Genomic DNA, 15,152 nt, shown 5'->3' with positions numbered 1-15,152 from the left:
CCTGTTCTAGTCCTTGGAATCTTTCGAGCAACACACCCCCACACACCAGCATTATTTTCTCACCTCCTCCGTATAAAAACAAAACAGAAACGTGAGAACAGTGGGTTGGAGAGATGGAGCTGTACAAAGTGAAGTTGGAAGGACTAATTATGTAATACGCCCCCCTCTCCCGCCCTTTCCCACAGCAACCGGAGTGAGGTAAGCCTGATCCTCCCATCTGACAACTCAGAACTAGAAAGTGCCCGGAGGAGTGAAAGCAAGATAAACATGTGGGGAAGGTGGCAATGCACTCCCACAGAGGAAGATGTCATTAGGTAAAGGCTAAAAAGAAGTTCAAAACACCTTTAGCCCCTCCCCAACAAGACCTCTCCCTCCACCCCTTCCCCTCGCCCCCTCTCCCTTTTCAGTGGGAGCTGCATCCGGATCGGGACTATAGTTCTACAGTTCATGGCTGTCTGACGGAGTGTGGATTCTGCTGAAAAACTTCAAGTAAAACAGAAGCTGGGAGAACAAACACCAGAAGATATATTAAGAAAGCAGGTTTGCTACTTAACTCGGAGGAAAGAAGCTGGAGCAGACTTCTTCAGTTGCCCTCTAAGAGCCTTGCTGAGCGTCCTTGCTAAGAAAAATGTTGCTGATTCAAAAAGAAGAGGAGGGATGGGGAAGAAAAAAAATTGTCCATGTCTCTGTGAGAGAGAGATGTGTGTGTGTGTTCGTGTGAATGTATGGTTGTGTGTGAGAGGGTGTAGGTGAACGGCTGCGGGAGGGAGCTTGAAAGAATGTCGTGAGGTTTTTGCCTTTTTTTTTTTTTTTTCCTATGAAAGACATGTGAATGCAGTTCCCACAGAAGGGGACCAAACTCTGCCCAAGAGCAAAAAAGGTAGACAGAGGGAGGAAAAGAGGGGGAGCCGGGGGGAGGAGGGATTGCTATTACAGAAGGCATTTGTAGAAAGAGGGTGGCAAATCCTGTGACCATCTTTAAAGGTAGCTTCTTGGGACCTAGGGAGCAAGAAAGAAGCCCAAAGAAAGAAAATAAAAGGCTATGATTTCCTTGTCCTGTTGCTTTATCTCTGGCTCCCTCTGCCTCTGGAAGAGTAGCCACAGGACAAAAAGATGCCCGGCTGGTCACTGCATGCCCAAGTTCAGTTTAGCTGGTGCTTCTCTCCTGTTTAGCCCGACTGCTTACTGTGAAGGGGAGGACTCACAGCCCGACAGCCTTGTAGTTTATCCTGAAGAGTGTGTGCCGCCTCTCTTTGCCCATCCCAAGAGCTCACTGGAGGTGGAGGAGAGGGGAGAAAGAGGAGGACGTGAAAGTGCCCGAGCTCCTGATGCTAAGAGGAGCCAAACATTCCTGTGGACAACGCAGGAAGGACAAATCAGACTGATTCATTGCCGTTTTCCATAATTTTTTTTCTCTCCCTATCCATTGGCGCACACCAGTGTTTGGAGATCTTTGAAAACACAAAATAAAACACCAACCCTGAAGCCCCAACCCCTTGGCTAGCTCTTATGGGAATGAAACACTCCTCCCGCTGCCTGCTCCTGAGGAGGAAAATGGCGGAGAACGCTGCTGACAGCACCGAGGTAAGGATGCGAGGCCAAGCCTGGCGCCCCAGCTCCCCCAGCCCCGAGCATAGATCCCTTAGTAGACGCAGCAGCCAGTGCAGATAAGCTTTACTGGCTCCTTCAGCTATCTCCTGCCTCCCCTGCTGCCATGATTTCCTGCATGCCCCCCGCCCCCCCGTCATCCCCCTTTACCCCCCTTCACCCTATGCAGGGAACTTTGCACCCCGCGGAACCGGCCTGTCGCTCGGGTTTGCTTCCCGGAAGCTGCCGCTTTACGGCTGTTTCGCCGAGAAGTTGGGTGGGCTGGCAGGAGGTGAGGCTGCCGTGCAGGGTGCGGGGAGCTGGGAGGAGAGTTGGGTGTGTTCGGCGCTAAGGAAGGGGGGCGGTTATTCATGTGCTTGAGGAGGCTGAACAGGACAGAGGTCTCTTGTGACAGCACCTTGGCCAGCTCCGGGTGCGTTTGGCCGGGCAGAGCGCCGCGGAGCCTTTGTCGCGGTCGTTTGGGGGACTTCGGGAGCGTCGGTGTTTCTGCAGCATCTTGGATATAACCAGGCGGAGGTGCGCGGGGAGGGGCCGGAGGGCAGGAGGAGCAATGCCCCTTGCGCCACGCTGGCCTCAGCAGTGCCGAGAATAGCTTTGCATTGCCTTCGGGCCGAGAGGGTACCCTGCGACCTCTGAGGTTTTCTGCAAGAAAGCCACGCTGCCCCCTCCCTCCCCCGCCCTCCGCCCCCTATAACCTTCCGTTTCCTCAACATTGGGGTGGAGCAGCCCTTGTTTACTTGTCTAGGGCTGTCTTGACCACACTGAGAGTTCTCAAGGAATAGAGCAGTGTGTGAAGTCTCAGATCTGGAAAAGCAGAAAGATGCAGGATGCAGTCCCAGCTTCTCTGGGACCATGTGAGAAGGAGACAGGGGAAGGTACGAGTGTGTGCCAAACTCCCTGTTTCTATTCGTAGACTGTGCCTAGCGCTCTGACTGGACACTTAACACATGGTTGAGAAATATGCAGCACAACCATGTGCAGACCTCAAAGGACATTGCACCCAGCCAGGTTCATGACCTTACATGCACAGGCAAGTGGTACTGACCCTTCTCCCCAGTTGCCCTGCATAGATAATAAAGAACAAAAGCACCACTTCGGTGTGAGCACATGATTATTCCCTCTATTCTTTCAATGTCTCTGCTAAATATCTCCTCCTTTCAGATAGCCATCCCAGTAGGTATCCTGCTCCCTCATGAGTTCCTAATAGTGCTCGCTCTGTTTGACCTTCATAAATATGCCTCCTTTTCTGTGCCAGATGAAGAGCAGTATTTTCTTAAATGAATGTGATGTAAGCACTGAATCAAAGAACATGCCTGCTACTGCATTACATAGAGTACTGTTTGCAGAAGTGCTATCTATAAATAGTACGAAGTCTGGCTGCACATCTCTACGCTGTCATAGTACTGACAGAACATATTGCATTAAAGGTCCCAGGATCCTGGGCAGTGTTGCAATGAGAAATGTCTAAGAACAGACAATTCCTTTCAAAGCCATTTTTCGATGGAAATTGTCTTTAGACAGGGAAAATAGGTGAGAGGAGCTCTTTATATGTTCCTTTTCTATTTCAATTAACTATTAGGACATTTTTGTCATTTAACTGCCTTTCTGTTTCTGCTGGTACAATGCTCCACACACAACAATGTCATTTTATGGAGAAGGCTCTCTTAACAAGGACAGTTTCATTCCAATGCTACATACAGGTTAGGAGAATATTAAAATGCTGTGCTTTCTCTCCTCAGAGTATCCATTAGTGACAGATTTGTGAAATACGAGTGAAAATATTGCAGATTAGGCATATCCTGCTGCACTTCCACCTTAAAAAAATCAGAAGGGGTACCTTCATAACATCTGCCAAGATATTTTCTATTTTATTAATTTTCATATTTGTGATGTTAATATCTGTTATGTACTGAGAGAAGTAGGCTGCATACATGCAGACTTAGAAATGCACCAAGCAAAATAAGCCAAGACATTTCAAGCTCTGTCGCTCATCAAGCATCTATTTTTAGCAAAGTCATATGATACCAGTTTGACCTTCAAACCTGTATTTCTCTTATTTTCTCCTGAAGTTAGCGAATGTTCTGTGATGGAATACAGGACAAAGCATCTCACTTCTGAACTTAGCAGTGTCAGAGAAAATTAGAAATTGGTATAAATTTGCTTCATTTAAAACTAATGGGGTATCAATAATATGCATGATTTGATACTCACTAAATATCTGAGGTACTTTGATGCCATGGTGATAAGCATCATATAAAAAATGCCAGCTATAATGAGAGATGAACAGGTAGAACATTTAAGAAATGGTCAAAATACCCCACTTTCAAATAATTCCAAAAACCTTCTGGTTCTTACTCAGATCGATTTGAGCCAATTACTTATGTTACAGCTTCATAGCGTTTTTGTTTGGTTGGTTTTGTCTTTTTGGGGGTGGTGGTGGTCTTATTTGTTTATTTTTAATCTACCACAACTAAGAGCTTTAATCAAACTTTTGGTCAAATATAGCAAGTGTACTGTTTCAGTAGTAGGGCAGTTTAAAAAAATACATTAAGACAAATAACATGGATGCTGCATGAGAAACTTTTTATTCTCTTAACTACCCTCTGATGAACATAGTGCTAGCTCATTAGCCTAAGGAAGGAGCTTAAAGAAATTATAAGAAATACAGACAAGAGAAAAACAAAGCTACAATAAGACAATACTCACTGTTTCCTCAAACAAGAATACAAAAGAGTCAGAAAGTAACAGCTCACTAGCATTACCTTCCAGTCAAGGAAGACACCTTGTGTCACCAGGGAGCTTATAGAAATGTGCTCCCAAGTACCAGATTGTGCAGGCATTTATATTGCCATTATTCCCATAGCCTTATATCTTGATACAAAACATAGTTAAGTGAGTGGAAGTTTTGTTGTGAGTGCTGTTGGATCTTGGATCAGGCTCAGAATAGTTTTGTAATGTTATTGTATTGATAACAGCTTGATATCAGTCTGCCTGCCAGAGTTTAACTGGAACCAGCATTTTTTTTTGTGTTTATAAAAGCCTGAGAGTACACAGTTCTTTGTATAAAAATAAAAGTCAAGGGAAATAAAATCATAAATCTTTTCTATTTAGAGCCTCACTGAGGCCCACAGGGCTCCCACCAGTGGGAAGCTTGCTAGAATGGTTTTGGATCCCTGTTTGGAGCTCACAAGGAAAAAAAGTCAGAAACTGTCTTTATTCCCCTTGGCTATCCAATAAACTTTAAGAGAAGTTCCACTGGAAAAAAAGCTGTAGAATCTCTCCTCGAGGTACAAAAAATGAAGTTCTCTGTCTTTAGTCATGAAAGAAGACTTGCCTAAAAAAACCAGGACTGTTTGTACAAAAAACAGATCCAGAACTGAGTTATCTGCAAATAATTAAAGCCACTCAGAAAACAAAGTGAAAGAGAAATTGTTCTTTGTAGAACATATGCACAAGGATTCTGCAAAAATCACGGCGCTGACCTGCTGTAGATTTCAGTTTCTGGGTCTTTTTATTTTAAATGTATTAAATGGAAGCCATATTAATACTAGGCCTGATATCAGTGATGAGAAACAAACTGAAAGAAGTGAGATTTCAGAAGCAGTGTGCCTGAATCTAGTTTGTGAACCTATGTCAGATGAAGGAAATAGAATCACAGAATATTTTGGGTTGGAAAGGACCTTCAAAGGTCATCTAGTCCCACCCCCTTGCAACAAGCAGGGTCATCTTCAACTAGATCAGGTTGCTCTGAGCACCATCCAGCCTGGCCTTGGATGTCTCCAGGGATGGGACATCTACCACCCCTCTGGGCAACCTGTGCCAGTGTTTCACCACCCTCATTGTATAAAATTTCTTCCTTAAATATAGCCTGAGTCTACCCTCTTTTAGTTTAAAACCATCACCCCTTTTCCTATTGAAACAGGCCCTGCTAAAAAGTTTGTCTTTGTCTTTCTTATAAGCCCCCTTCAAGTACTGAAAGGCTGCAATAAGCAGAAAATGCTGCAATATCTGCATGTCCAACAGACATATACACCTACACGTGATAGTTTAGTCACTGCCTGAAACAATTCTAGAACCTGAAACTGGGCTACTTTTGTACAATGCAGCTGCACAGTAACTTCATAAAAGTCAATTTTTATGCTGAAGACTTCACACTGTCTGTAGAGAGAAAAGATGCCAGTATCATTGCTAAGAGTAGAGACATTAGGTAATTTATTAATGGTAACAGAACAGAGTCCTTCCTGAATGTCTTATTACACAAAGATTGGGTTTTGGTTGGAAAAAAAATCTTTTGAAGATTTGGGGCAACAGCCATAGTAGACTTCTAGCTGTCACAGTATCATGAGATGCAGGTCTGTGAAAGTAACTGCTCTGGTATCAGAAGTGGGGAGATTACAATGTCCTATCTGCATGAAATCCAGCCATGCCACTACTGATGGGAGAAGAGATTATAAAATCTGTTAAAATAATGAGCTTGTTTGCATTTCATGAGTGGGAAGAGGGGTTTCTCCTTCGTAAGTTATCAAAGTATAGGTGACAGAAGCAGAGCAAGAGTGTGCCTAGCAGGGAACAGTAGACTGAATTTATTCAGTAAATCTAAGTTTTGTTCCTGGCCATTACACTGGGTGATCTTGGAGATACAATTTAATCCCTTTGAGCTTTCCTATTCATGCTATTGAATTCTGTGATTTATTGCTGAAAGGTGCTGTATAAGATTATTATTTGGTGTTATTAAATTGCTTAGAACACCAGATATGAATGAACATTAAGGAGTGGGTGATGTTTACCCAAGAGAGAAATAGCACTGCTATGCGGTGTACTTCTTAGGCTAACGGAAGTCGTGACAGATCTGACAGATAGCTGGCTGAAGAAGCAGGTTATGACATACCTTTTAGCCTTACTGACTATGCCACATGCCTGTGTCACATAACTTTGAATATGCAGAGTTGTGGTAGCTGGTATGTGCAGGTAATATCAGTGAGCTATAGAGACCAGCCCAGTGGCCCATGCCCTAGATGTTTTGCACTGCTGACAAGGCAGTCAGAAAGCTGATGTCAGTGAAGAATCACTGTGGGTGTAGTCAAATCCCCAAGGGCTATAGAGATAGCTCTGAATTAAAACAGTGAGTATTCCACTTCACCACATTTTGATCCTGTACAATGCTCCTACTAGGACTAAGTAGCTACTTAGGCTAGTAACAAGGCAGTTCTAATATAGTCATGGGGGCTTTTTTGGTTTCTAGCCAATTCAGTAATGGGGGAGCAGAAATACGGCTCTGAGCCATCTTCCCCTACCAACTTCAGCCGTGCAGAACATTAATTTAGCTCTGCTGAAGATCTCAGTGTAGTTAAATGCATTCCATTCCTTTCTCAAATTAATACTGAAAAGTCAAGACATTGACCATAATATTTTGGCCCCATTGAAGAAATAACTTTCAGTTGGCATTAATAATATAAATAGGATCAAAAAAACTTTATGCTTAAATAAAGAATAAGAGCAATCACCCAAAGCAGAATTTCAAGATAAGGATGTCTTTGCATGGATCATCCTTTGCCAGCATAGGATTGTTCTGGTGAAGAGCATTTTAGTGTCAAGAAGACTGGTATTTTTTAGAAAGGATATTGTTCATCTTGGTGACACCATAGGCCAGATCATATTGTGCCATTGTGGCAATGCTAAAAGAGAAGTTCCCTGCTAGTGACCACTTTGCACAGAAGTTGCTGTAATAACTCTTTTCCCAAACTTAGTCTGTGAAAAGCACCAAATTATTCAGAGGAGAGTGTAAGAAGTTCTTAGATGACTAGCTTTGCCATTGTTCTACCTTCCATGCCAAAAGCAAGTTTAGCAAGACTGACTGATGTGCCTTCCAGAGCTTCACCCTTGTCCTGGCTGTGAGAGATGAAGGCTTGTGCCCCTACTAGCACAAGCAGAGCAGAGAGATAGATAAAGGTAAAAAGCTTTAAGCCTAATATTTTAATAAGATTTTTCCTCAGCCTTTCTAAGTTTGTAACAAAGTTCAGTCCATTGACAGATGAGGTGATGAGCAGCTGAAGGGGGTGAATGATGAAACTGGTTGCTCCTTCTTCTGATTCTATAGAGAATCCTGCTGCCTGCTGTCCTACTCACTAGCTTCAATCCCAGCTTTATTTTGGTCTACAGTTTAGGATAAAATGGGATTGTCCTTTCCATAATTTTCCTTCTTCTTTGGGAATAACCTCTAAGCAACAGAAAAAAGCAGCACTCACCTCAAGAAAGCAAAGCAGAGATTGCTCACTGTCCTGGTTTCAGCTGGGATAGAGTTAATTTTCTTCCTAGTAGTTCATAGAGTGTTTTGGATTTAGTATGAGAACAATGTTGATAACATATCGATGTTTTAGATGTTGCTAAGTAGTCAAGGACTTTTCAGCTTCTCATATCATGCCAGTTGCACAAAAAGTTGGGAGGAGACACAGCCAGGACAGCTGATCCAAACTGACCAAAGGGATATTCCATGCCATATGATGTCATGTTCAGTATATATGCTGGGGGAAGAACAAAGAAGGTGGGGGGACCTTTGAATTGATTATATTAGTCTTTACAAGTAACAGCTATGTGTGATGGAGCCCTGCTGTCCTGGAGATGGTTGAACACCTGCCTGCTCATGGGAAGTTGTTTTGCTTTGCTTGTGTGTGGATTTTGCTTTACTTATTAAACTGTCTTTATTTCATTTTTCTTAATTTTACGCTGCTGATCTTCCCCATCTCACAGTGGGGAAGTGAGCAAGAAGCTGTGTGGTGCGTAGTTGCTGACTGGGGTTAAACCACGACACTTAATAAGTGGCTGAGTTAATCGCTGCAAAGGGAGTCTTCACTATGCCAGAATGGAGCAATTGCTGACTAATCACACCCCACCTGGCTCTTTCCTGTGTTCTTGAACAGGTAGTGACTAGCTCCATGGAGTCTTTAGGCATGCTATCGCTTTCAAGCTGTTGCATGGGAGCTGAGGCAATTTGCCCACTTCACAGTGACTGTGAGAGGATGGACAATATTTCACTCTTAGTATCTCAGTTTTAAACTGAGATTTAAGAAGTGTAGAAAGATGAACAATGATGGCTTTATTTATTTCTGCACTGGTTTGACTGAAAATGAGTTAATTTTCTTCATACAGTAAGAAACCTTTGTTTTTCATAGCTAGCATGGTGATTATTTGGACTTAGTTTGAGAACAAGAGATAACACCGCTGAACAGAGTTAATGTTGTTAATTGCTCTGGTCTGAGAGCCAAGGACGTTCTAAGTGCTCTGCCCACAGGTGTGAGGCATTGAGGAAGGGAGGCATGGATGGGGCAGATCTTGACTGACATTCAGACTGATCAATAATATTCTACCCCATTAGCATCATGCTGCATATTTATCGAGAGTGGGGCCATCCAGTTTCTCTCTCTTGGGCATCCCTGCTCTTCCTTGCTCTGAAGCGCTTTCTTTTGAGCTGGGAGAGTTTGATTTGGGATGTTTAGTTTGGTTTTTTGCCATTTGCAGAGGCCTCTCAGCCTTTCTGCCTTTTTCCTCTCTTTTCTCTCTCTGAGATTGGCTTTGGGACGAGGTGCTGTTTCCTGGGACTGGCTGCTCAGAGTGTTTGTAAGGAGTTGACTTGAGTATCTTTTATTTCTATTTTATATATACATATACATATACATATATATACACACACTAGTAGTGTATTAGTATTTTGTTATTTTATTAAACTGTGTATATCTCAATCCAAGTTTCTCCCTTCCCTTTTTGATTTTCTCCCCTATTGGGGAGGAAGAAAGAGGTGGTGAGTGAGTGGCTATTGTGGTTGTATTGCTAGCTCACAACAATTTCTTATAAGCTAGGTTTTTCAGGTCCAAGTTGTGAAAAAGCTATCTCAAAAAACCCAAATTTTAAAATGTGTGTACAATTTTGTCTTTTTCATGATCTGCATATTTCCATAATTTTGTCTTTTCTGTAATCTGCTTAACAGAAACTCAGCTTGAGAATCTGGAAGAGAAAATCCATTTATCTTCATATTATTGCACCAACGATTGAGATTTAGAGACCATAGCTGGAAATAAGGCAGACTCACTTGAAGAAGCACTCACTACTAAGTTTGCTTTTCTGAAAATTCTGTTAAATGGAGAAATTAAAGATAATTTTGCTTTGTATTTTGAGTGTGAAATCATAGGTGATGATAAATAAAATCTCAATGTCTTCACTTTTAAAAGTGAAGATAATATTTTAGTAACAAAACATTTGTAAGAAAATTATGGTGGGAATAAAACATTTAGCCAAAGTTATAGACAAAGACACAATAAAGAAAGTGAGAAGAATAGTATTCTCCCTCACTTAAAATATTCTGTCCTGCAGCTAAGACATGCGCTTGGAAGTTTGTGTGTATTGGGGGCTACATTGTACCTTGGTCTTTTCTTCCCAGAGTGAATTCTTTAAAAAGGGGTGTTACCACATTTTCTAGACATTATTCACAGAAAAGGAGTTTCTTAAGCTTTTTGGAGAAAGGATGGGAAAAACAAAGAAACAAACAACTTTGGAAGAGGGGGCATGGACGTATGCAATTTCTAACATTGTTTTATACCAGCTGCCTTGTCGGCTTTTCACAGTGGCAAACTCTTCACCGTGGTGCAGTCAGAAAGCTTCACATTCAGCATACTGTTTGGTCTGGACCATACCCTTAAGTTACTAGTGCACTTCTTGTCCTGTCCAGGGATCCAGGTATATCTGAACCATTCTGTCATGGTTCCACCGCCCCTTTTTAAAATAAAAAGTAGCATTTCCCTCTCTTGTAACAGTATGATGAAAGTAAACATACTGGTTGAGAAGCTGTGGTATACAGTGGTCTCCAAGGATTAGCATAGAAGTTGTCCTTCAGTGCCCACAATGCATGCTTGGGGTTGCATATGGCCTAGCAGTTCTGTTCTTGTGCTTTTCTGACCATACAGCTTATGTTTCATCACTTCTAATAGCAGCAGAGCCCAGAATGTGTAACCAAGCTAGGGCTTTCCAACAACAATCCATCAATCCAAACTTGTTTCTGTTGTGGACCTTAATTTCTCATTTAGAATGGAGACCTTGCCATCTGTTTCAGTTTCTAGTCTTATTATTGTGTTTATTCACTGTACTGTCTTTCTGTCTGATAGGTCTGTTCCTTTCTTGACAGAAAGCTAATAATATTCCTTAGTGCTCATAAAATATGTCTCTGTCACTTTGCAAAGTGGAAGGCAAAAGTACTATACTTTCAAGATCTATTTCCACCAGGCAAAACTGAATGTTCTCACCATGCCTACTAGAAAAAAAGGCATTCTGATCTCAAGACAGGCTAACCCTCATGTAAATGCTCCAGTTTCAGCAGAATTATTTGTAATTTAGGTAGGTTCAAAACCAGCTCACATGTAGATGTAAAATTAAAAAGGATGAATCACTAGTGTTTTTGCTTAAGAATAGAATTTTCATCATTCTGTTTCTTGATTGTAAAAAAAAAATCAGGAATATACTTTCTTGTATTCCTTTCTTAACTGTATTTAAAAGATGGGTCTGAAATACCAAAAGCTTATTCTCTTGTTAACATAAAGCTATACAAGCTTGATTTGTATCAACATCACTGTCACCAGCTGCTATTGAAATCAACTATATAGGTATCTGTCTTTTTACAGATGTAGTTCAGAACCTATTGGAGTTAACATAAATTGCTGAAGATCTCTGAGCACTTTAGTAAAGATTCTATTAATAATGCAAGAAATGCTGAATACACTGGTTTGCTCATTTGTGTCAGTAGCACTCAGCATGATCATTTATTGTAGAATCAAGTTTCATACTGGCAAGATATTTAAAAACACTCCTCATCCACCTTATATAATAGGGAACAATTACAATTCCACTGGAACTAGTGGGATTGCCTTTGTTCTGAATGTTAGATACATATTCAAGCTTCTTAACTGCTGAAAACACATTGAAGTCAATTGTGGTATTTGCAGCTTTTTTGAGAACAAATCTGCTAGCCAACCCTGGTATTGATGGGGGATTAATCTCAGTATCTTACAATTAAATTTCTCAGACTAGGTAAACCAAAACCAAATAATGTTTCATGATCAAATATGAACAAGTGTATTTCATTAGGCTAAATTTACAGTGTGCTTAAGGACACATATGTTGTCCTTGCTATAAATGTCGACTAGTCAGTCTGGGAAGTACACACGATTGTCTTAACAATCTGAAGAAAGAGTAATATTTCTTTGTCCATTACTAAGCAGACTTATGAGAAACTTTTTTTTACTGGGCCTTTTAATCTTGACATTTAAGTTTCATCAGCTCCTTCAACGTAGTTGCAAAATACCATCACCGTTAAAAAACAACAACAACCAACCAAACAAACAAACCAAATCAACATTCATATCCAGTGTAGTTCCAGAGTCTGGTAATTAATGACTTGTCAACAATATATACAGTCAAATTGACACCACAGTTTCAACTCTAACACCATTTCAAATCAAGGAAGTTACTCTAGTCCCCATCTTAGAACTAAAATGCAAATACAGTACACAACACAAGTTCTGAATGAGCAAGACTATGCTGTTTAATAACTCGATAACTGTCTTAACGTTGTGATCATTTATTATTTTAGCCATACAAAGAAGCATCCTGTTCCTTAAACACACATTAATATGCTTAATTACAAAATTGCTTATCATGCGTATGCATCTACATAAATATATACACAATGTTTTGTATTTACCTAAATTCAAACTGCATGTTATGCTGTGACTTTCATTCCTTTGTGCACCCAGATTGTCATTTCTAATAAAGAACTATGTTAGAAAAGACACTACTGTGCCAATGTGGGCTCATATACTGTAAAATGATAAAAACCTGGTTAAAGTCTAATACCACATCAAACGTTTTTATACAGAATAGAGTCATAGAATGGTTTGGGTTGGAAGGGACCATAAAGATCATCTAGTTCCAACTCCCCTGCCATGGGTAGGAACACCTTCCAGTAGACCAGGTTGCTTAAAGCTCCATCCAGCCTGGCCTTCCAGGAATGGGACATCCATGAAGGACCATAGGTCAGCAGGAGAGGACCTGATTCGATAATTCTATTCTATGATTCTATTCTCCAGGCTATAGGCATCTATTACTGATGCTGGCATTAAGCTGATAGGAGTAGGATAGCTTGAGTTTCCCTCCCCTGGCAACTTTAGTTTAAAGGCCTCTTTGCCCACTTGGCAAGACGAAGATGCTGTTCTCTTTCTCTAACAGATAGACTGCATCAGCCCTGGGTAGATCAAGTTTCTCAAAGCGAGTCCCACTGTCAAAGTATCTGAACCCCTGGCTGTGTCCTCAGTCCTTTAATCATTTGCTGATTTGCCAGATTCAACTGTCTCTTTCAAACCTGTTCCCTTACCAGGACAATTCATAAAAAAACTACCTGCACTCCAGAGTTCCTTATCACTGCTCCCAGGGCTCTACAATCCTTCTTGATACTTCTCAGACTGCTCCTGGTTGTATCACTCATGCCCACATGAAACAGCAGCAGCGGACAACAGTTAGTGGACTGCACGAGGCTTGGTAGTCTCTTGGTGACATATCTGATATGAGGCCCTGGTAAGCAGCGCATCTCACTAGACAGTGCATCAGTTTGGCGAAGAGTCACCTACTACTATCACCCATCACCTTTTCTTAGTTGAACTTGTTATACAGGTAGCAGATTGAGCTGCCTTACTCAGCTCCAGCTTCTTTCCCAATGTGGAGGGTCTTTCCTCTTCAGTTTGCAGAGCGGTGAAGCAGTTATGCACCTCAAGCTTCAGGGGAAGTCTCTTCCTCCTGTTGGTCCTGGCCATTGCAAGCTTCCATTCCTCTGCATTACTGGCCCCGCTGTCTTCTGTGTGTGCTGGTGGGGGAGGTTTTAGCTGTTTGTTTGTAGGCTGTGGGTACACTGCAGACTGTACTTGGCATCAGCTATCTAACCCCTTCTCAGCCTCCCTGAGGTAAACACAGCCTTTTTCACCACCCCCTGCCACTCAGCCACATGCTGCAGGGGTCATCCACCTGAGCATACCTTTTGTAGGCAGGTCTGCCACCTATCCTTTCCCAAGGAGAAAGGTCTAGGCACTTCCTGCAGTCTGAGGTTTGCACTACAGCCTCTCCAGCAGGTCCATCTGTGTGGAAGCATCGGCCACCACTGGTGTAGATGGTGCAGACCCCCCAGCCAGAGCTGCTGCCTTCGCTCTCAGATGAGTGGCCACCATTCAGCCTTGAGGGTCAGGCAGGACAAGTGCCCTTGTCTTGCTGCAGATGATCACAGAACAGTGCTAGGTTGCTGGGTTATGTGTACTTCAAGTCTCCCACTCAGCCAGTGGAATGCCCCCTCTTTGAAGAGGCAGCCTCCCTGTGTGCCCTCCCAGACAAACTGCCACACAACCCGCACCATAACATGCCACATTCTGTTTGCTCATCATGGTCATCAGTGCTCCCTCGGGCTGTCTTTTGTGGGAGTAGAGGGTGGCCACTGTTACACGCCTTGTCAGACACTTTTGTGAGAGCTGCTGGCTCCTGGTGGATCTCTGTGCTCCCCGGGGTTTCCCTAGCTCAGGAATGCCGCCCTGTACACCACTATGGAAATGCATCCGCACACTGGAAAGTAACCCTCTGTTGACAGAAAAACTCTATGTTTAAAAAGGTAGTTTCACATAAAAGTCGTAGCTTTTCATCCAATAATATCCTTCCTCTGTATGGGTGTTCTGACAAAATTGAGTTTAGTTATGTGGAGAATTATAGGAAGATGTAGCCTTCTGTTTCAAGTGGAAATAACAAGCTCACACTTCAGATACAGTGCTCAAAAGCTCTAAAGTAAGTTTAAATTCAACTAACTTGATGAGCTGTTAGGAATACAAACTCCAAATTCAGAAAGGGAGCGTTTAAAAATATTTGTCCTTTTCAGTTTAAATCACTTCCAAGTATTCACACCTTTGATTCAGCAATTAAATATAACTAGTCTAGTTTTCTTAAATTCAGTAACACCTACACATCTCAGAGGTCAGAGAATAAGACAGCACACTTGCAAGTCAGACCAACTCAATTGAAATGCATAAAATGCAGTTTAGTTACTCTCACAGGGGTTCTTGATTTGAACATTTTGGCCAGTAAGAATATATTCAGAAATATGTAAAAATCTGGTTCTCAAAAATAGTTTTCTTCAAAACCTCTTCAGAAATTTAGCCACTGTTACTAGAATTCCCCAACTCACTCTGTTCAAGCACCTTTCACCATTACCAGAGAATCTCTACTAGGCAGAGTATATTCAACTCAAAAGTACAAAGCAATTATTTATTGTCTAACATATCAAAGACAGTTAGGATTAACAAGTTATTAAGTAAAGCACTAATAGACTTACCATTCCCAACATAAGACACACAAAGAGTCTTTGCTGGCTGGATAATCATGAAGCAGGTGGTGAAGAGTTAGATTCTACTGCTGCTGCGAATGTTCATGTTTCATGTTGCTGTTGCCATCTTTAGACTCCCTTAGCATGTTAT

The 15,152-nt window shown here is 41.9% G+C and overlaps 1 protein-coding gene across 10 annotated transcripts in view; it reads left to right on the top strand.

Annotated features, from left to right (window-relative positions):
- The first annotated feature begins 225 nt into the window (after positions 1-225).
- PRMT8 (protein arginine methyltransferase 8) overlaps positions 226-15,152 on the top strand; it is a 91,650-nt gene continuing 76,723 nt past the window's right edge. For 4 of the 10 annotated variants that reach the window (XR_011741485.1, XR_011741481.1, XM_071815117.1 and 1 more), the window contains exon 1: positions 1,591-1,879. Coding sequence is in view for 8 of the 10 variants with exons in the window: in XM_071815117.1 (XP_071671218.1) it covers positions 1,715-1,879 (165 nt within the window). In the remaining 2 variants the exon portion in view is untranslated. The other 6 variants (XM_071815112.1, XM_071815100.1, XM_065861303.2 and 3 more) reach the window with 6 other exon arrangements.

Source organism: Patagioenas fasciata, chromosome 1, assembly GCF_037038585.1.
Source record: "Patagioenas fasciata isolate bPatFas1 chromosome 1, bPatFas1.hap1, whole genome shotgun sequence".
NCBI lineage: Eukaryota > Metazoa > Chordata > Aves > Columbiformes > Columbidae > Patagioenas > Patagioenas fasciata.
The sequence above is the reverse complement of the archived record's forward strand: the minus strand, read 5'-3'. Positions and strand labels throughout refer to the sequence as shown.